The sequence below is a fragment of the Pleuronectes platessa genome, chromosome 16 (genome assembly GCF_947347685.1).
Source record: "Pleuronectes platessa chromosome 16, fPlePla1.1, whole genome shotgun sequence".
Taxonomy (NCBI): domain Eukaryota; kingdom Metazoa; phylum Chordata; class Actinopteri; order Pleuronectiformes; family Pleuronectidae; genus Pleuronectes; species Pleuronectes platessa.
Genome location: NC_070641.1, coordinates 12538904 through 12559559, shown reverse-complemented (window position 1 = coordinate 12559559; position 20656 = coordinate 12538904). Strand labels below are relative to the sequence as shown.

At 39.7% G+C, this 20656-nt stretch overlaps 1 protein-coding gene across 2 annotated transcripts; it reads left to right on the top strand.

Moving 5' to 3' along the window:
* Positions 1-931: 931 nt before the first annotated feature.
* Positions 932-18856, top strand: usp31 (ubiquitin specific peptidase 31). Of its 2 annotated transcripts, XM_053442954.1 has the most exons (17): positions 932-1261; positions 1497-2111; positions 2648-2782; positions 3181-3275; positions 3375-3467; positions 4600-4735; positions 5092-5239; positions 5336-5516; positions 5673-5784; positions 5897-5991; positions 7007-7084; positions 8724-8853; positions 9268-9387; positions 9530-9755; positions 9841-9999; positions 10887-11039; positions 11734-18856. In XM_053442954.1, exons 2-17 carry the CDS (start codon positions 1584-1586, stop codon positions 13197-13199), a joined length of 3855 nt encoding a protein of 1284 aa, XP_053298929.1. In that variant the 5' UTR covers positions 932-1261; positions 1497-1583; the 3' UTR covers positions 13200-18856. The 2 variants fall into 2 exon arrangements, with proteins under 2 accessions (XP_053298929.1, XP_053298928.1); XM_053442953.1 differs by having other exon boundaries at positions 932-2111.
* The last annotated feature ends 1800 nt before the right edge of the window (positions 18857-20656 follow it).

Here is a 20656-nt window from a genome sequence, read left to right as displayed (position 1 = left end):
AGTCTACAGCCTCTCCCTCAGTTTCTTCTTCATTTCTCATGACTCTTGTGCCTCCCTCAGGCAGGGGAGTGAACTGACAAAGAGCCATCCCAGTAACTTTATTTTTATACCGTTTGCCCCCTACTTTAATTTTTTTTCTTCTTTTTCTCTTGTAATATTCTCATCCTCGATTTAACCTCAGGTAGCTTGGAAATGTCTTCCAGAGCCACATTATCACCACATTTAAAAAATTTGAAACTGCTTCAAAACGTGATGCTCGCTGGTTTCCCACAGTTTCACTCAAATTATTCAGCTATATATGAAAGAAAAAGGTGACTCAGGGCAGGTTGTGGCTGCCTCTACTATTATACAGCACGTGTGGTTGCCTTTTTAGATAATTGATATAGAGCCTACATTTGAAAAGCAGCAATGAATGTCTTAAAAGTTGTTTACTGCGCAGGATACTGCACGTTTGTTTTATAGTGGTGCATGTAAATCCTCAGTTTCTACAATTCACTTCATAATGGGAACAAGGCTGTCCTAGCCAGAGAAATGTTTGCGTCCTATAGGTTAAACTCCAGGGCACATAATTAGAGTCAAATAAGTTTAAGATTGCAATGCAAAATTAGAACAAGGACCCACTCTATTTACAGTATAAAACCGTTAGAGGCCTTTCTGTGATGCTAATATAAAACCTTAATATTTGTATTTTGGGTTAATTTGTGTTTTATTTGTATGTTTCGATATTCATACTCATGGACTGTCCTGCTTCTGGTGACCAAGTGCCACTTTCTTAAAGTTACAGCTTTATACTGGGACTTTAGTCAGTATGCACTCCTTATATAATATAATATAATATTTTAATGTCCATAATATAACACAGGGCTGGCGGCTGCTCTGGCTCCAGCCCAATAGGGGGCGCCTGTGTAGCGGCAAACTCGCCGACCAGCTGCCAACACAAACAACAAAAAGAAGAAGAAGTGAAAACGATATGTGGTATTTTATCCCGAATGTGCCTCCAAATATGTGAGAAATGTGAGATTTACATCACGTCGGACTCGGTCGCTACTTCAGCTGGAGTTACGTGCACATAATGGCGGACTCTCTGTTTCTGCTGAACGCGGACACGCTCGCTGAAGGAGACTGTCGCTGTCTCTGCGGCTCTTGTTATTGTATCTGGCGCTAGCATTAGCCCGGGTAGCTTACACCGCTGTCTTCGCTTTCGACAGATCCGATGTTGATTCATTGCTGCGGGGCAGGAAGTTGAACCGCTAGGAACAAGGTAATTTCCGACATTGGCGGCCGATAGGAGGAATGCTCACGCTTTTTACGTAACTGGTCGCAGTCGCTACATTGCGGTGTACGAGATGCTGACGTTAATTTACAAGTGAAAAGAAACATCTGCTGCGTGTTTGCGTTATAAGAGGAGACCTTGATTAAAATGTGACCGCAAGCTGATATTAGTTTCCACGTCTTTAACGGTACCTCGTCGTCGTTATTGCTGTGTAAACATTCAGGGATGGAGCTGCATGTGGGAGCCGCTGTGATGGATCTCGCCCGGCGCATCACAGACATTTGACTTGTTCGCCTGTCACAGAGAAATCATGTCTTGCAAAGAAGCCACCAAGGACAATAAGTCGAGCTTCAGCAAGAAGCTGTTCAGGCGAGGCTCTGTGAGATCCGTGGGCAGTTTCATGAGCAGATTCCTGAGGACCCTGACAGCCTTATCCCACTATGGATCGGAAGTACAAGCAGAGGATGACAAGGACGATGGAGGGTTCTCCACGTTCAAACCTGGGAGCAAAGATGTGCCCATGGACGATGGGGACATGGGGGGGTTCCTGTCCGGAGACAGGGTCCCCGGAGTGTCAGGGCTCAAGAACCACGGGAATACCTGCTTCATGAATGCGATCCTGCAGTGCCTCAGCAACACCGAACTCTTCGCTGAGTACCTGGTTCTGGAGCACTACAAAGGCGAGGAGGGGGAGGACGGGGACAGACCGAAGACTAATGGCCTACACCTGCAGAGGAAGGGACCCCTGGCCAAAGGAGAGGTCACGGAGCAGCTGTCTGGACTTGTGCGGGCTTTATGGACGTTTGAATACACCCCACAGCACAGCAGAGACTTCAAGGTAAGAAGGGCATGACTGATCACACCAGGCAAGATGCTGTCACAAGTGGGTCATTCAAAATAACTGTCATTGCACACTGTTAAAAGAAAAAGCTTCAGGTGACACAAACTTTTTTTTTCAAACCAAAGTTGTCAATTATGGTAAATCTAACTTGTTAACTTTAATTTGAACCAACCTAATTCGTTTGCGTAATACCAGTTTGAGTAATTATGTTAAGTCGATGAATCAGAGAAGACAGTCACAGCAAATTTTTGTTAAGTAAATTCAGTAAAAGAATTTCTAACGATAATTATTTATTTAAATGCCATTGGTGGTAAACACAATATCTACATCATGATTCTTCACAGGAGCCCCTTTGTGGATGTAAGACATGATAAGACATTTGTGTTGTAAAATCATCCGTTAGTGCCTCTTCACATTGATTCAATATCTGTGGAAATGCATGTTGACAATGACACATTTCCTGCTGCTGCTAATGTAACATTTTTTGTAACCTAGCAGGCGTTGTAACCTTTGTGTTGCACCTTTTGTTGCAGAACGCAGTGTCAAAAAACGCCACTCAGTTTAAAGGGAACTCTCAGCACGATGCTCAGGAGTTTCTGCTGTGGCTGCTGGACAGAGTGCATGAGGACCTCAACACAGTCAACCCCAACAGCAGGCCCGCTATAAAGGTGAATAAAGATGACTGGTGTGCGTTTGTTGGAGGCTCCTCTTATCCTCTGTTTTTCATTCAAACACATTGACTGTGTGTGGTTGCGTTGATGAATGAATACTTTTCCCAAGTTGCTCAGTCGCTGCTCAGCCACACACCTGTAATTTGCTGCCTTGCATTTTATTTCACAGGTGTTCAAATAATTTCTGTGACTCAGTGTTTCTCACGAATGACTTGCTCTCAGAGTGCAGTTGAACCAGACTTGCCTCGTCTTGTTTCCTCTTGGTTCAATGGTACAAGTGAAAAACAACAGAGTATGTGAAGGGTTTCTGGCTTTAATGCTAGATTAGGAAACATGAGAGTCCGTTTTTCTCATGACTTTTAAATCCGACTCATAAAACCTGTTTGTTTGTTCAGCCCCCTATTGAAGAAGACGATGAAAGCATAGACGAGCCTTCTCTACCTCTCTCTGCTGGCTCGTTCGTACAAGAACTGTTCCAGGCTCAGTACAGGTAGGTTTCTTGGCCTGCAGAAGTCCTGTGTTTTTTTGTTTTTTTTTACAGTATGCCCATGGTATTTTGCTATAGTAAGTGATTTTATATTCCAAATAGGTCGTCTCTAACCTGCCCACATTGCCAAAAGCAGAGCAATACGTTCGATCCCTTCCTCTGCATCTCCTTACCGATCCCACTCCCACACACACGGTGAGTGCGCACCTGAGCTGAGCTACAGCTTTCCAAAAATGTGCAGTATGTTTGTTCTGCTTCCTTTTCTATTATATAAGCAAACAAAGTGTGTAGAAGTTCTTCAACAAGGTGACACCTTCCATTGATGTGTGTGTTGGGGTGTGTTGACAAGTTCACAAGGACCTCAAGCAAAAACCTCTGCGTGTGTCGTTAAGGAAGAATATAACCTGGTTTGTTGTTGAGGGTGTAGGGGGAGCAACAGTTTACCCTGCCCAGTCACAATGTAAAACTAACTTTTTACATTGGAGAGAATTTTTCACTGCACATTTTTGCTCCACAATAATACACCTATTATACCTTTTGATTGACAGTATATATATACATATTAAGGGCTGTGTATCACCACTGATTTCCCTAATAGTTATGTAGGTCTGTCACAATAACAAATTTGTTGGACAATATTTCCTCCCAGAAGTTATTGCGATAAATTGTATTATTATCCAACTATTTTAAACCACTGATGCGTATAATTATTATATTATTGCATAATCATGCTAGTACACTTTGTCAAAGAGCAATTAACCTATTTCTAAATAATATTCAGTCTGACATTTGAATGAGAATATGATTTAGAATGTTTAAATGAATATTAACCACAGACAACCAAAACAATAAATAAAACAGACTCTCTGGTTCTGTTTACAAAAATTGCTGCAGCTCAGTCTTCACAGGGTATATGTTACCAGCCCAGTAAACAGGATGGTGATTATTTAGATGAGCTTTAGCTTTGCATCGTAGTGTGTTTGTCACATTTTCAATGTGTTTAAGTATGTGTCAAAGTAAACTTCAGTACTGTTCAGGTCCTTATAACTTGTGATGAGTGACTCGATCAAATACAGGGACACACCAGACTAATGTTTGGGCACTGCTGCGACCAAGGACCATTTTTAGTCTCAGTTAACAGAATTTTTAAAGCAACATAACAGTTTGTTCATTTCAGGCTTTGTGCAATGCAGGTGATAAAAAGGAAAGAAATATAACAAAATGGTTGTTGTTGTTTTGGAGAGCATATGTCAAGATGTCATTGTGGTTACAGTATAATAAAAATAAGCCAAACATGTCTAGTAAATGATTACCCTCTCTTTGCCAGGCCCCTGTACGTGACAGTGGTCTACCAGGGGAAGTACTCTCACTGTATGAGGATTGGAGTTGCTGTTCCCCTCAACAGCACCGTCTATCGCCTCAGAGATGCTGTGTCACGTGAGACCAAGATCCCAATGGACCAGGTGACATTTCTATCACTTATTAGCTCAGGGTCTGCCACAGTGAGAGTGTTTTACAGTCACACAGCGAGGCTGCACCAGTTTCTTATAAAGCTAGGTTTCTCTTAGAGCGAGTTCAATACACTGTTGGAGAGGAAACGATTTTATATACACATTTGTCCTGAGGGCAGGAACGACTGAGTGCTAACATTGATGAAAAGCAAAAGGGTGTAAAACGCCATGAGAGTAAATGTCACCGACAGCCAAGGTGGGATAAGAAGTGATCTTGAGATGTCTGTGTTTATTTGGAATAACAATGGGAAAGCAATTTCTTATTGGAGTTGTATATATTTTTAGAATTGTGTTTCTTATTTTTTCAGTTTGTTTTGACTGAAATGTACTTTGATGGCTTCCATCGTTCATTTTGTGATGATGACGATGATCTGGAGATCATTCAAGAGAGCGATTCCATCTTTGCCTTTGAGACACCAGAGACATTCAAACTGGAAAATTTACGCACAAAAAGAGGTGACGCTTTCGTCATATTTCGCAAATATTCTTCGTTTTCAAATGACACTATTGGAACAGAATCTTACCAGACTTGCCTTTTGAATCTTATCACAGGAAGTCTCCTTGCAAACCTGAACCACAACAACTTGAAGTATGGGACTGAAATCAGCAGGACTTCATCATTCATGCAGGGGGCCATGACTCCTGTTACTGCATCACCCAATAAAAACCTTGGACCAGAAAAAATTATCCTGTTGGTGTGTAACAGAGCCTGTACTGGTCACCAAGGAAAGAGGTACTACAATCAAAATACATTCTGTTATATGTTGATATTGAATATTTTGTAAAGTTTTCTTTTCCTGTAAATAATAAAGATTTGGCTCTCAATATAACACAAATAAAGCATAGAAGACAAACTAATATCTTCTATTTGTGCATTGTGTGGTTTTAGGTTCGGCCTGCCTTTTGTACTGTACATGGAGCGCACTGTGACCTGGGACGGTCTCCAAAAAGAGATCCTGGAGAAAATGCGTCATCTCTTGAGGCCTGGGGTCTATATTCAGGTAGAGGAGCAACAAACAGGCAATTTCCTAAACTGAATGGAAAAAATATGCCATTTCTGTCATATGTACTGGTCTCACAGATTTTATTTTTAAATGGTGTCTCATTGTGCAGGTGGGACCTTTCAGTCTTCGGGTGGTTGGCGTCGTTGGTATAACCTACCTCCTTCCCCAAGATGAGCGACCACTGTGTCACCCAACTGTGGAAAGGTCAGTTTGGATATTTTATGTGATTTGACCAAACGGTTATACAGCAGTTAATTTTAAAGCAATCAAACATGCTACCTCTCCTAACATAGTATGTGTATGTGCATAGAGTGTTTGATATCATAAATCCCAGGCTAGTTACATTATACTTTTAATTTCCATTCATGTTGAAAAGCTGGATAAACAGCTCAGTCAGATCCAGCCAGACATTTCATCCAGTGTGATGTGGCCAGACAAAGCCGCAAAAAGATATTTGACACCAGTGTGTGAAGTCTGAATGTTTGTGGTGGAGTAGTACAGTAACCTAAGCAAAACTAAATGTCTTTTTTTGGAGTGCAACTTTTCCTCTCCATTCTGTGCGTTTTTCCGCACAAATGATGTTGACTCAAAACAAAGCAAACACTGTTTACACATGAGCACAGTTTACATGTGAACACAAATGATGAGATAATCTTGCAAAGTAACTGGGTGAGGTCACAATTATATCCACTCACGTTAGTTCTGATTCTCTCAGAGACCTGCTTGGATGACATGCCCTAACAGGATTCTTGACAGTTTCTCAACACGCCAGTTTAGCAAGTTTGGCCTATGACCCAAATAAGTTCCCAATAAAAGAGCAAGTTCCAACATTGCTCGTCCATAAAGGTGTGTGTGAATCAAAGTTAAATCATAGTTTTGTTCATTACTATAAACGATCAATAGGCGGTTTCATAACAACTGAATCATTATGTCTGTTACATTATTGTCTGTTATAAATACAATCAAATAACTACAAAAAGAAACTGCAGCAGAAATGGTTTTTGTCAGTTCTTTTACAGGAGCCGAATCATGTCATTTTGTTAGGTCATTTTTGATTAAAAATTCTCAGACACTGACCCGTTATTAAATTGCTCGTGCATTGTGAGGCACACAACCACAAAGAGCTTTTCACTGCCCACAGTGACATAAATGACAGAAGGTATAAAATCCAATTTATAAATCTCACCTGCCGAAATAACTTCATTTTTTCCCGTCACAGAGCGTACAAGTCCTGTGGACAAGGAGGACCACCACATGTGAAGATAGTGGTAGAGTGGGACAAAGAGACGAAGGACTAGTGAGTGACAATGATTCATTTGTCTGTCTTTAATGTTTTTTCATCTACACACAATTATAGGAAGCTGCATTTGGACAGTTGTTTGTTTTAATCTACATTGGGATCATTATATTAAATTCCCAAAACTTTGTATAAGTGAATGTTTTATTTTATTGTAATTTTATTAAACGTAATTCATTAAATAAATACAAATATTCACAACACGATCATAGACATTTGATTATATGAAATAGTCACAAAAAGTCACATAAATTATTATTTATAGAAATTTGTGCTGCAGTCATGTTGCCGCACCTAACCTAAAAACTCTGCACCTATTCCATGAATAAACTTTCAGAGCTGTTTTCAAAAGAAGTCAAAGTTTTCTGCTGTAAAACTTGAGTCTTGACATTAACAGCTTTTTTTTGGGGGGGGGGGGGGGGGGTCACGAGGCTGGCCACAAAATCGTAATGGTTGGTGTCCATTGGCCTAACTCTAATATGCGTCAGCCATGATAGAGAAAGGAGAAACATCAAAGAGTCGGCGACATCACAAAGCCAAAATGTTGCCAAATTCTAATCCTTAACATGTCATCATCGTCATCCAATCCTCACAACTGTTTCTCAACATTTAGTCACTGCTTATTGCCACACTTCTTACTTGCCACAGTCACAAACTTTAGGTTGCACATGTGTCACTGCACCTTCCTCTCTGTTAAAGACAGTTTTAAAGTTAAAGGTGAGGCAACATTTTAATAAAATAGAAATTTCAACATTCACTGATTCATTGTCTGAAACGACAAAGTCACAACACCTCAAACAAAGGCTGGTTTACAAGACTCACCCTCTTCGAAAGCTCTTGAATGTACCTCCCACTATTTTCCCTTCACACAATTTGCTTTCGTAATATAAATGTCTGCAGTTCCACCTACACAATCAACACGTCTGCTCTTATCCCCTCATTTAAGCTGTTTACTTTGTGTGGTTAATACACACATGCATACTTCTTCTTCAGACGTCAGGGCTTGACAACACTTTTCATGGCAGAGATGTGCAGAATATTGCTCGTGATCAAATCCCTTCATTTATAGAGTTCAGTGCGACAACTCATGTTTGAAATGTTGGTTTCTGCAGCAAAACCTAGAGAGTTTGATCTTTAATCCCCTCGTCGGAGTCGACAGGTTGATGCCGGGGTGGTGGAGGGACTGACCCGACAGGCATCGATACGGATGCAGGGTAGCAGAGGCATTATCAAGCAAAGGGAGCTATTGGAAATCTTTGCAGCTTAAATAGACCGCCATATTGGGAGGGTGTGTATTATAGAGGGTTGTGGAGAGTGAGGTATGTCACATGATTACAGCGGTGCAGCTCGAGTTGGCGGCCTGAACAAGCTCACAACCATTCTTCAATTTAATGTTTATGCAGGTATTTGTCTACGATGCCTTTCCAAGCCTATCTAGCGCTTCTGCACTACCCAAATCTCACAGTGTCACAGTATTATTATCAAAAGTATTACTATATAGAAAAAACTGCATTATTGTAATCTTTTAAAACAATAATTTAGAAATAGGAAAACAGACAAAATCTCAAGGCAGTTTCCTACGATCCTCACATGACTAAGCTGTTGAATGACTGGATGACTGTGCTTCATACTCCCACAGTCTGTTTGGACACACTGAGGAGGAGTACATTCCCGATGCTGAGAGTGTGTATCTGCACAGAGAACATCATCACCAGCCGCAGGCCTGCACCCTCGCTCAGTGCTTTCAGCTGTACACGAAGGAGGAGCAGGTAAAATTTCGATCAGGCTTACAGCTGGTACATGCATACTAATACACACGGCCCATTACTGCAGGGTCAGTAGTTTGACATGATTAAATTAATCTTAGCATGGCCTCTGCATATATCAGTGGTATATTTTGAAGTATAGCCTCAAGTCTCATCCCGATGGTTTATTATTATTCTACAAAAATGAAAAAAAGCCTTTCACTTGTCTGGATCTTACCATTTATTTGACTTATTTGACTATGCTATGTTTGGATTCTGAACATGGACCTACACAAAAATAGTGGTTTAACTCGCCTGTGAATGTTCTGGAGGAGACCGGAGAGCAGCAAGTGGAAAACTTGGGGCCTCCTTTTACAGGCAGTGTGGTCAGAGCTCGTCCTTGATGACTGCTGATTGGTGTGTGTGTGTGTGTTTCAGCTGGCCCCAGACGATGCCTGGCGCTGTCCGCACTGCAAGCAGCTGCAGCAGGGCCGCATTAAGCTCAGCCTGTGGACGCTGCCGGATGTACTCATACTGCATCTCAAGAGATTCAGACAGGTACTTCAGCTCATTTAAATAAATCAAAATGTGACCCTCTGAATATCTACAGCACCAACAAATACATTTTTGGCACAATGGTCACAGATATCAAACCTCATTTCTTATTTTGGGAATAAACCTAAAATGTGCTTTCTCTAAGGAGGGGGACCGGAGGGTAAAGATGCAGAACATGGTGCGGTTCCCCTTGATGGGCATGGACATGGCACCTCATGTGGTGAAGAGGAGTCAGAGTAGCTGGAGTTTACCTTCCCATTGGTCGCCATGGAGGAGACCCTATGGCCTGGGAAGAAACCCTGATGACTACCTTTATGACCTTTATGCTGTGTGCAACCACCATGGGAATATGCACGGAGGCCACTACACTGGTAATACAGAGTTGTAGCAGTTTAAAGGTGATATATAAAAGTTATCATGAAGTTTTTGCTCATCATCCAATTTTTTTGTGTACAGCTTACTGCAAGAACTCCATTGATGGTCAGTGGTACTGCTTTGATGACAGTGAGGTTACCCCAGTAGCTGACGATGACGTGTGTCAGCAGACGGCCTATATCCTCTTCTACCAGAGGAGGACAGTTATTCCCTCCTGGTCGGCCAACAGCTCTGTTGCTGGTCAGTGCCCACTCATATTGTAATGAAACCTTTATGAATGCTAAGTGTAATTCTAATGCAAGATTTGCATGAACAATACAAAATTACACTGTGGCAAAAGGTTTTTCTTTTTTGAGGAGTAATAGAGAGAACCTAACATTGTAATTATCGTATATTTGATGCAGCCGAGAGGTTTATGATGTTGTAGAAGTTGTTGATGATGAAGGAAGTATTCCGAGGACCCAGTACTTTCAGTGTAACAAAGTTTATTACAAGAAATTACAGGTCGGGACGGGCATCTAGATACCCGGAGACACACAGCCAATAGTGAAATCTGACTTGCAGTGGTCGAAAGCACACATATATAGGGAGTTTGGTTCCACCCATGACTTCAGGTCCCACATGGGATTTCTGACTAGACATAGCACATTTTTGTGTCTGAGGACGAAGATAAGTTACTCAAAAACATTCCCTCTGAATCCATACATCAGCTGGTCAGAAACAACTCCCCAGGTCAAAGCTCATACGCAAAAGTTAGGGAGTAAATAAGATAACTGTCTGGAGGACTATCTGACTATCTGAGAAAGAGTCCAAAAGGCAGGCATCATCAATCTAAGCCTGTCATTATGTTTTAATCACACATACCAACATGTTTTAGTCTAATGAATACACGACATAATGTTCTTTAGTGTGGTGTATTTCCATTGTGCTTTGAAGCCCGGGAACAATAATTGTCTTAATTAGCATAAATCCTTATTCTGTTTCTTAGCTATTATAATTTTAATGTATGTTTTAATGTATCAGCTACCACATGTCCATAGAGCATTTGTCATATTATCTGAATAAAATAACTAAGTAGACTGGTTCATCAGGGCTCTAAACAATTCAAATAATTGTCTTTTCCACAGGTTCCACTAGTTCCTCCCTGTGTGACCACTGGATCAACAGGTTGCCTGGCAGCCGGCCTGCCAGCTTGGCCTCTGGAGCCTCGTCCAGACGCACCTCTCTGGCTTCACTGGCCGAGTCGGTTGAGTTTCCAGTGGAACGCAGTGAGGATGATGGTAAGACAGATGCTGATATTTTTTTTCCTTTAACTGTTGTTATCATATTGTATTACAGTTGTCAGATCAGAATGTTTATTTCTTTATCATGCTGCTTCATTTACATTCTATATAAAAACCACACTCCTATCAAATCTGACCCATATTTGAAAGTTTAGGCTTTTTAGTCTAGCATCTTTTAGGTAATGCTAGATGTTTGTAAAGTTTTATTTAGAAACTAGGTAAACAAAGAAAATATATATATGCATAGCAGACCGTTTGTCATAGACCTAAATGATTAAAATAAATATTTCTCTTGGTATTCAAAGATAGCAGTATTTGTTTTTTTTAAGTCAGAATAGAGATTAAGAGAAAACAACAACAAAAGTGTGAGATAGAAGAAGTCAAACAAAACAACGCGCTCTGCAGAGCAAGAAACCTTAAATCTCAAAATGATTACAAAGTGAGGCCGATGTTGGCTTGATCTGCTGTTTGTGGTTAATATAAATGTAGGCTTTATGTAACCCTCCAGAATACAGGGTTAGTATAGTCCCACAAATGTTGGCCAGGCAAATTGGTGTTTATCTGCAGCTTTAACAGATCTCTCAATAGAGAATACATTTGATTTATTTAATGCATTTAGCTATGCAACCACCTTTTTTTATGTTGAGATCCAAAATAGTCTGTTCTTTCTGAAATAATTCCCTGTTTTTAGGTGGATTCTCGGCCCGCCCTTTTGTGAGGAGCATTCAGCATCAGAGCTCGTCTTCCAGGTCGTCCATCGCTAGTCCTTTAGCCTTCAGTGACAGTGGGGTAAAACCATCTTGGTCTCTTTCTGCGAAGCTTCATATGAGATCCAACTCGCCCTCACGGTTCTCCCTCGACTCTCGATGCTCGCCTCCTCTAGAGAGGATAGGAGAGGCCTGCGATGACAAGGTTTCCACTTCATGTTTTGGCAGCTATAGTCGACATGAACGCTACTTTGGCAGCAGGACTCCGTTGTCGATGATGGAGAGCAACTTAAGTGACCATGGCAACAATAAGCAGTTCCTAGACATGGTGTACTGCAGGGCTCCCACTCCAGTGGAAAAGAAGAGCACCAAAAATGAGCCAACTGAAAACAACAACCAGATTACAGCTATAGACCAAAACATACTACCTGCCCAAGCGACGCCCTCCAAAGAACAGAAACGAAAGAGCAGCATTGGAGGATTTGCCTCTAAGGCTGAAACCACAGGCTCCACAAAGAGCACCAGCAAAGTGGAGCAGGAGAAAACTTCCAAAAAACGTTTGTGCTCAACCCATAAAACCTCCACCCCTGAGACGTCTTCCAGCACACCTGTGAAAGGCAAGAAGGTGGGCAATACTAAAGAAAAGAGTGTAAACGCCAAGAAAAACACCTCAACACCCAATGGGACTCCCTCCAAAACAAAGGTAGCAATTCAGCCTCTAGACGCAACGCCGCAACATAAGCCATGTGTCCGATCCACACCTCAGTCCTCAGCTTCTCCCTCACCAACTGCAAATAAAAATGCCAGTGTCGCAGAGAAAAGCACTCTGAGTAGTCGTAAACGACTGGTGGAAAGGAGTTACAGCAGAGATTCTATGCACACTAGCCCTCTGGTCAACAATCTCCGAGGCAGCTCAGTAGCTCGCTCTTCGCTCTCTAAGAGTGGGGAAAGCAACAAGATTGAAAAGAAATCCGTGAGGAGTTCAAGCAGTAGCTCCTCTGTCACTAGCCTGCGTTCACCAAGCGTGTCCACCAAAGACCTACAGCGCAACAGCAAGTCTGAGGAGAAAGGGTTGTCTTTCTTCAAGAGCGCCCTTCGACAAAGGGAAAGCCGCCGGTCGGCTGATTTGGGAAAAAGCTCCTTGCTTGCTAAAAAGTCGTGCAAGCAAAATGGTCAAGCCCAGGAAATCGTTGCTGAGAATGGAAAGGCAGGAGATGCTGTGTCTTCACCAACATCTACTGAGACTAAGTCAAAGACAAAAGAGTCTTCCAAGCCCCCCAGCTCTCTCAGTCGCACTCTACTAAATGTAGGCAAGTCCAAGTCTTCCACTTCTGACGTAAGTCTCAAGTCGCCCTCAAAAGGGAAGAAGCCTCTCGAAAGGATGGCATCTTCCCGAAAGCTGTCATCTAGCATGCAATCTCCTGCACGTACAACACAGAGGCCTCAATGATAAACTCATTGTAGTTATATTGAACGTACATATTGCAGCTATTTTCTTTGTGCCTACGTCTCAGAGAGCATCAGATGTATTTGTTAAGAGACACATTGGATGTTGTGGTTGTGTACATTCTTGTTGAATATAGAGGACTACTTGGTAACAGCATTGGAGTATTTATAGCTGAACTCAATAAAAAGCACTGTAGCTATTTAAACATTTTCGGTGGCTAAATCTCCTGGTAAAATTACAGTTCGAGTTATTGGAGTACTTTTGTATCGGTACCTGTTACACCTTTAAGAATTGGCAGGGTGATAGATGTATTCTGGCATGGATGTTACATAAGCATGCTATATACCTTCAGCTGTGCAGCACAACCAGTTTGATCGTGAGCACTCAAAGCCTGTTTGACAGCTGACAGAATTCCCCCATTGCAGAATTGAAATCCAATTATCTTCCTTCAGACAAGATCTTTGTTATAGCCACGAAAAATATTCAGGCAGAAAACCTTGGTTTGAAATGCGGCATCTTGCACTTTTAACGATAGGATGAGAGACAGTTTTACCTTGTACACACCAGCGATCCACAGTTTTTCTTGTATAGTAAAATCTTTTTAATTGATAAAGGTAATCATTTTTCGAGTGAGATAAAAAGTAGCTGGTTGACGATGCCCAAACGTCACTGCTCCTCTATAATGCAAACTAAAAAACAGTGGGAAGAGAACCACAACAGTGATAATGGTCTCTGGACAAATACTGAAACAGTTGATACGCTCTCACACACAAATGCACTTATACTTTTTTTTCTGTCTTTGTGAGGACATTATGCATTTCCTAACCCTTACCTTAACCATCACAACTAAATACCCAAACTCAACCCTTACCCCTAAATCTACCCCTAACTTAAAACCAAGTCTTAACCCACAAAAGAGAGGACTGGCCAAATGTCCTCAATCCACGAGGTCAAACATTCAGGTCCTCACATAGATAGAAATACAATTACACGAAGGGTCTCACTTCATGAGGTTAAATATTCAGGTCCTCACAAAGATAGAAATGCAAGTACACACACACACACACACAAAGAGTTTCATTCCGAAAGACTTGTGACAAAGCATTCATGAAGTTTCCATTGGTTGTTTAAGCTGATCAAACTGGCCATTGATCGTTTTAAAACCTGCAGTCTAAACACACACACTGTCTCAATACTCCTCATAGCATTGGTTTACTTCATATTTGTCTTGAGAGTATCTAGGATCAATATGGAATGGCAGTACAAAAATAATAATCTTTATTGTTAACATTAAAAGACAATTTGTGGAGTACACAGGTAAAATCAGCTCTTAGACCAGAACAAGAATTAGGATTGGTACGAAAAATTGAGGCAAAACTTTATCTTTGTTTAATATTAGTACCTTTTTGACAGAAATGTATTTTATTAGATTCTTATCAAAGTTGAGTGTGTTTCTTTTCCTCAGAAGAGATGGTGTTTTGGAATGAAACCCTTTAAATGCAAAATATATAAATGTATGTATATATATATATATATATATATATATAATTATAAACATGTTTCTGTACAGATATTGACATATGTATATAGTATAAACCCCACTTATTTTCCTCTCCAATAGCAACATGAAAATGATCTCAAGCGCCTTTCAGTACTGTACATGGAAACAAATAATTGCCTTTGGCAACATAGTAGTCTACTACTGTATGCATCACTGAGTAGGAATGTTGTGTTGTTTGCACTTTGTATAGATAAAGTAGTTTCCTCTTACCCTGAACAGTTATAGATATATACATATATATAAGTATACGCATACGTACACACAAACTTAATGTAAGTATCTCATTTTTAATATGTTGTCTGTACACGATTTCAAGACATATCGTAAAGTAAAGAGTCAACTGGCCTTTAGGCGTGAAATAGTAAAAGGGTACATTCATCTCAATGTTTCAGGGGTCATCCCTTCATCCCTCCTGGTGCTGTAACAGACCACTGCTGTTCTGGCACTGATGTTTCTTAAATGAACATATTTTCAAATGCCGATGTTCAGAACTGTGACCACGTAAACATCAGTGAGCCAGAAACCTGTTGGCAGGGTTTATCATAATAACCTGTGGTACCTCATCGGAGAGGACCAAGCTTCTTTCTCTTTTCTTTATCAGGCGTAATTAACATGTTGATAATGAGCCAGTTAGTTCATTGTAGATCTTTGTTTGTGTCGTCTGCGAGCAGTCGTCCAAAATCACACGATGGCTGAATTTTATCAACTATCAGGCGCTGCGAGGCTAATGCTAATTTTGCAGTATAATGAAAGAAGCAGGTTAGTTTCACTTCGGCTGTAATGATTCTGGCCTGAATCTGAAGCTTTACCATTGTAGAATAAATTGTGATATTCATACAGTAGATACCAGCATAGTGGATGTTTTAAGTGAATGAATGTGGATTTGTCATTACTCAGCGTTTTTTTTATTTTAGAGTAAAAATAATCTGCAGTATTTCTCTCAGCTGTTTCTCTGTAGCATAAACCAGGTTTACATTAGTTCTCAGATGGTTTCAGAGGAAATACCACTCCAATTAAAGATTAAGAATGTTATTTAAAAGGTCTGTATAAGAGTTTTAGCTGATTTCGTTCTGTTCTTGGAGAAACTACATTTAGTTAGTTTGTTATTTTACATCTCAGGATGTATAAAGTCTCTGTGTGCAAGTAGAGACTTCACCTTATGTCTGGTGACTTGCAAAAGATGGATTGGCGAATTTAATTCTTCCAATTTCTAAAGGAAAACGTAGTATTTGTAACTGAAACATTCACAGCAAACTGTCATTTAGCACGTAAGAGTGTGATGACTCTTAATACTCAAATTCCACTCAGAAATGGTTTGCTGAAAATGTGTAAAGAAAACAAATAATGTTTTTCTTTACTCCTGCTTGTAGCTTGGTAAGTTTCTGAAAAATAATTGAATCGAAATAAACAAACCTGACATTTCAGTGGGTCGAAATAATAAATTGTCTAAGTCAGGTTACTTGTTAGGTGAGGAACACAACTGACAATAAAATTGTGTATGTCGTGTCTAAAAATTCATACACCGTAAAAATGATACTTATTGTTCAATTGAAGTGGTTTTCCTATAGCTGCTCTTTTATACGTTGTACTCTATCAGGAACACGTGCATGGCACTTTGGATCAAAGCAGGACTATTTTATGTAATTCGTGTTTTTCACTCTCGTTTGCTGGTTTTAACGTCAAACGTAGTAGCCAGTTCCAACCAAACCCTTTTTGACCCTGTTCCTTTACAGGACTGAATTCTGAACGCTGCAGCCTATTGCCTTGTTTTCCAACCATTTCACATTTATCCATAAGAGTTTTGATTATAGCCACAGCATTCTTAAAGATTTCCTCTTTACAGCTTGTAAAATTTGATTAGACATGCAGTTTGAGAACCTCACTGCGGGCAGCTCATACTGTAGCAACTCTGTGGTATTGTGCAGCCCAAGTTCTTTTAAATTGTATGCATAATATGAATGTCTATATGTATTGTGATACAGCAACATGCATTCATTTAGTGACAAGCAACCTTCCAACCAGTAGCTTTTAATCATTACAAAAACCTACTCTAAGATTTTTACTTCGACCAACATACTAGTGGTAAAGCAATAATCCAGCAATCATCTCATTGATTGATGGGCATCAGTTGGAGCAGAGAAGCTGAGGTTTTACCAAAACCTGCAATATGATTGATTTTGAGAGCTCAAAATCCCATTTAAAACCAGACGAGTACCGTGCTTCAAATGAGTACTTTTCCATTCCATTCTTCCAAATGCGTGTCTGTCACAACAAGATGTCAAAAATCAATGCGAGATGTAACAGAAAAGCATTTTAACACGATTTTCCACTCTCTCCCCTCACTGCAGCTACTCACTTTACACGTTGTCGATGTACAGAGTTGATAATGATTAAGGGAAAGCAGTATTTGCATGAAAACGCTATTGCATGCATTTCATTGACTATGCAAGAGTCTGCAGCTGTGTACAGTAGTAGGCAGAGCATGGCCGGTATATTCCACCGCTTCATTTGCACACAACTACGTATGTTTTGAAAATGTAAAGTATCTCATCTTTCCGATAAAGGGAAAAAACTTAAAAATCTTGCCTATATGGAAATCTATTTAATGCCATCATTTCCTATAGCATTCTAGCATTTAATTTGTATGTGTATTTTTTCCTCATTATCTTGTGTTTTGTTTATTTCTGCTGATCTGTGCTCTCTGGGTGCTCCTACTACTCTGGTAGGTTACGCTCTTTGTTTTTGTTGACAAGATGTTAAATTTTTACTGTTGTACACCAGCAGAGACAACACTAAGGATGCGATAATCTCTATGCGGTTACTGCATAGTCTAATGTATGTATGTATTGTGAAAAGGCCTTCCATTATTTCACTTCAGTGGTAACGGTTTGTGAACCTGTTTAGAACAACGGCTGCGTCAAAGATGTGGTCGGTCTCTTATGTAGGCAACTCAAACAAATGAATATATATAAATGGCTAAATGCAATAAAGAAAGAAAGCAAATTTATAGTTTTATATTACACTACTTAATGAACAATGACAATGCCACATCAGTTGTTTTCATCATGATGTGATTTTTATTGATTTTTATTCCAAGAAGGCAGTTAATCAGCAAACTTTTAAATGATCTAAAACGGTGCCACTCGTTTGTTTCTGTGAACTGGGGATAAAACAATCAATCTAGTTGTTAAAATGCAAACAGGCTTCTCAGCAGAAGTCCATCACGTGCAACCTGTTTTTTATATTTGACCACTTAAATCAAAGTTGCAATAACCACTGAAGGTGAGACAAACATTTGAGCCACTGATTTAGGTTTCTTCTGTAGATTTTGTGGTTCAATAGCAACACTGGGTGGACGGTTGTTGAGTGATAAAGTCAAAAGACTCAAAATAATTTAAATTTAATAAATGTATATGTATTTTTTAGGGCATATAGACAAGGCTTTCAAGGACATCTGTCAAATGTAAACACTACAAACTGATAATATTGAAACTTTACGGGAACCTTAAGGAAACAAATTGTAACAGTTATTTTGTATCTGGATGGTACAGAAACTAAAGAGCTGTAGAATGAATGAATGTCATGAAACTTTTTTTCTTAAAGATTACATTAAGGACATTAGTGCTAAATGCACAGCACGTCTCTGCTTTGACCTTTTTTTTTAATATCTTTTACTTGTTCTTATTGTAATGTATCGTTCTGGAGCATTTTGTAAAATACACAATGTTGCATTTATTGTGAATTATTTTCTTATTAAGGCCATCTTGCTGTATTAAGTTCATGAGGATATTATTGAAATCTGCATTATTTGAACAGGGCGATTCTTTGTTTTACATAATTTTCCAGTAGGTCTTCTGTTACATTTTTGTTGTTTATTTTTATTTCTGTGTACTTATTTTTATTTTTATTTGTTAGGCAAACTGTTAATTCAGTAGTTTAAAGTTCATCAGTGTCAGTCTTCTGTGTTAATTTATTTCTCTTTTTTTATCATATATATGCACTTTTTTATTATAATTTCTCCAAAAGACAAATGTGTATATACTATGTTTAGCCATGCAAGTACAAAATAAAAAATCTGAATAAAAATATTGAAACTGTTTGTGTTGAGTTGTGCTTGTTCTTACACTAGAGGGAGCTTTTCTCTAACAAATCGGCCCTCAGCCTGACCTCATACGCGCATGCAGTTATGGAAACTGTTGGTTTATGTGGACTCACTTGTGCAGCATTTCAACTATAATAGAATCTCAAAGGTATAGTGTGCACAGTTGTGTATTATTGTATCACAACATCAGATTTTTGAGAAAAACCTGTTAATCTCACCTCGAGCCAGTAATACGTGAAACCAGTCAAACCAGTCAACCAGTCAAGCCTCAGTTTCCAATTAAAAAGACTGTCCAGGTTTGTCACAATTTGTACTTCAGCAGCTTGAGACTAACTATGAAGGCCTTTTTATTCTAACGCTAAAATATCCAAACTCTTTTCTGTTTAGAACCAGTTGGAGTTTGGAAACCAAGTGTACGAGCAGCACACAGATCTATTGCGTTTTCTCTAGCTGCTGCCGACTGCATATTATCTGAGACCTCAAGGCTGTGCGGTACATGAGCGGCTCTAAATTTCTCAGCAGGATTATTATTTGAGGCTTTTCCCCGGCTGCAGAATATAGAGATGCAGGAGCTTGGATTTGCAGATGCAAGCACGTCTGAGATCAGTTTGTAATGGAAGACGGCGTCCACTTGACAGAATTTAACACCTTAACCTCCAGCGACAGAAACACATCTGCTGCTCGGGTGAAAAGTGGATTTTGGGTTATTTATTTGTCTTAACGCAAAACAAAAAGTTAAATTAATGATCTCGAGGGAATAATGGGACTATTCATTTGAATAGTTTGTCTCAAATGAGATGATGTTATGTTTTACATGTAAAATCTAAATCTGCAAAATAATCACACGATGATCAATCAAATAATCAATAAATAAATTATTTGATTGACCATCCTGCTTTAAAATACAAACAAATACATAGAGATCAATACCATAATGAAGCATTTTTCAAAATTGTATTTTCATATATGTGATGTTACTCTATGTATTATTATTATTGAGATGATGGATTTCTACTTGAATGGGATTTTACCGAATGTTTGTTTTGAAGATGATGGTATGTTTTATGTGAAACTAGTAACTAGTAACTATTGCAGAAGTAGCGTTAGGCTATTTACAGATAATGTAGTATTTTTTTTACCTTGATGTGTAGTGGAGTATAAGTTGTAAAGTCCTTAAGCATTTTAGTATTTAGTTAATTTCCATAGTAAGTGGTCAGAAAGTCATTAGTACTTTAGTTCTGATCAAGCAGGTGACTCACCAGGAGGCCGGTAACAACTTCTCCATTCTACACATGAAAGTCAGATATCCCAGCTTTTACTGTTCAGTCATAATCAAGAACATAATCAACAGTTGCTCACTTGACGTCTTTGCCGGCTGTTCAAGTCACTTCAGTCCCTTGTATTATAATGTATATTTGATTGGCATCATTATGTCGTTGCTATGAAACAGGGCAGCCAGTCACCTCACATGAATTATTAGAGTTTTCCTGCCGAGGACGTCATTTACTTTTATTCCTCAGCTCTTTTAAATGGAGTCAAAGCAGCATCTTACTCCTCTGTGATGATAATACCCCCCCCCCCCACACACACACACACTGAGACACACAGTACAGTGGAGTTACTTTAGCAATTCGCCTGTGGTTTTATCTCCTTTGTCCCCTCTTCTGACTCCACCTCAGAGAGTGCAGAAAAAATCGATGAGCATTGATTTTAGGGAGGGAGGAGAAAGAGGTTGGAATTCAAGGGAAGGAGCAGGGGGGAGACAGAGACAGAGACAGAGAGGTTCTGGCGGAGAGG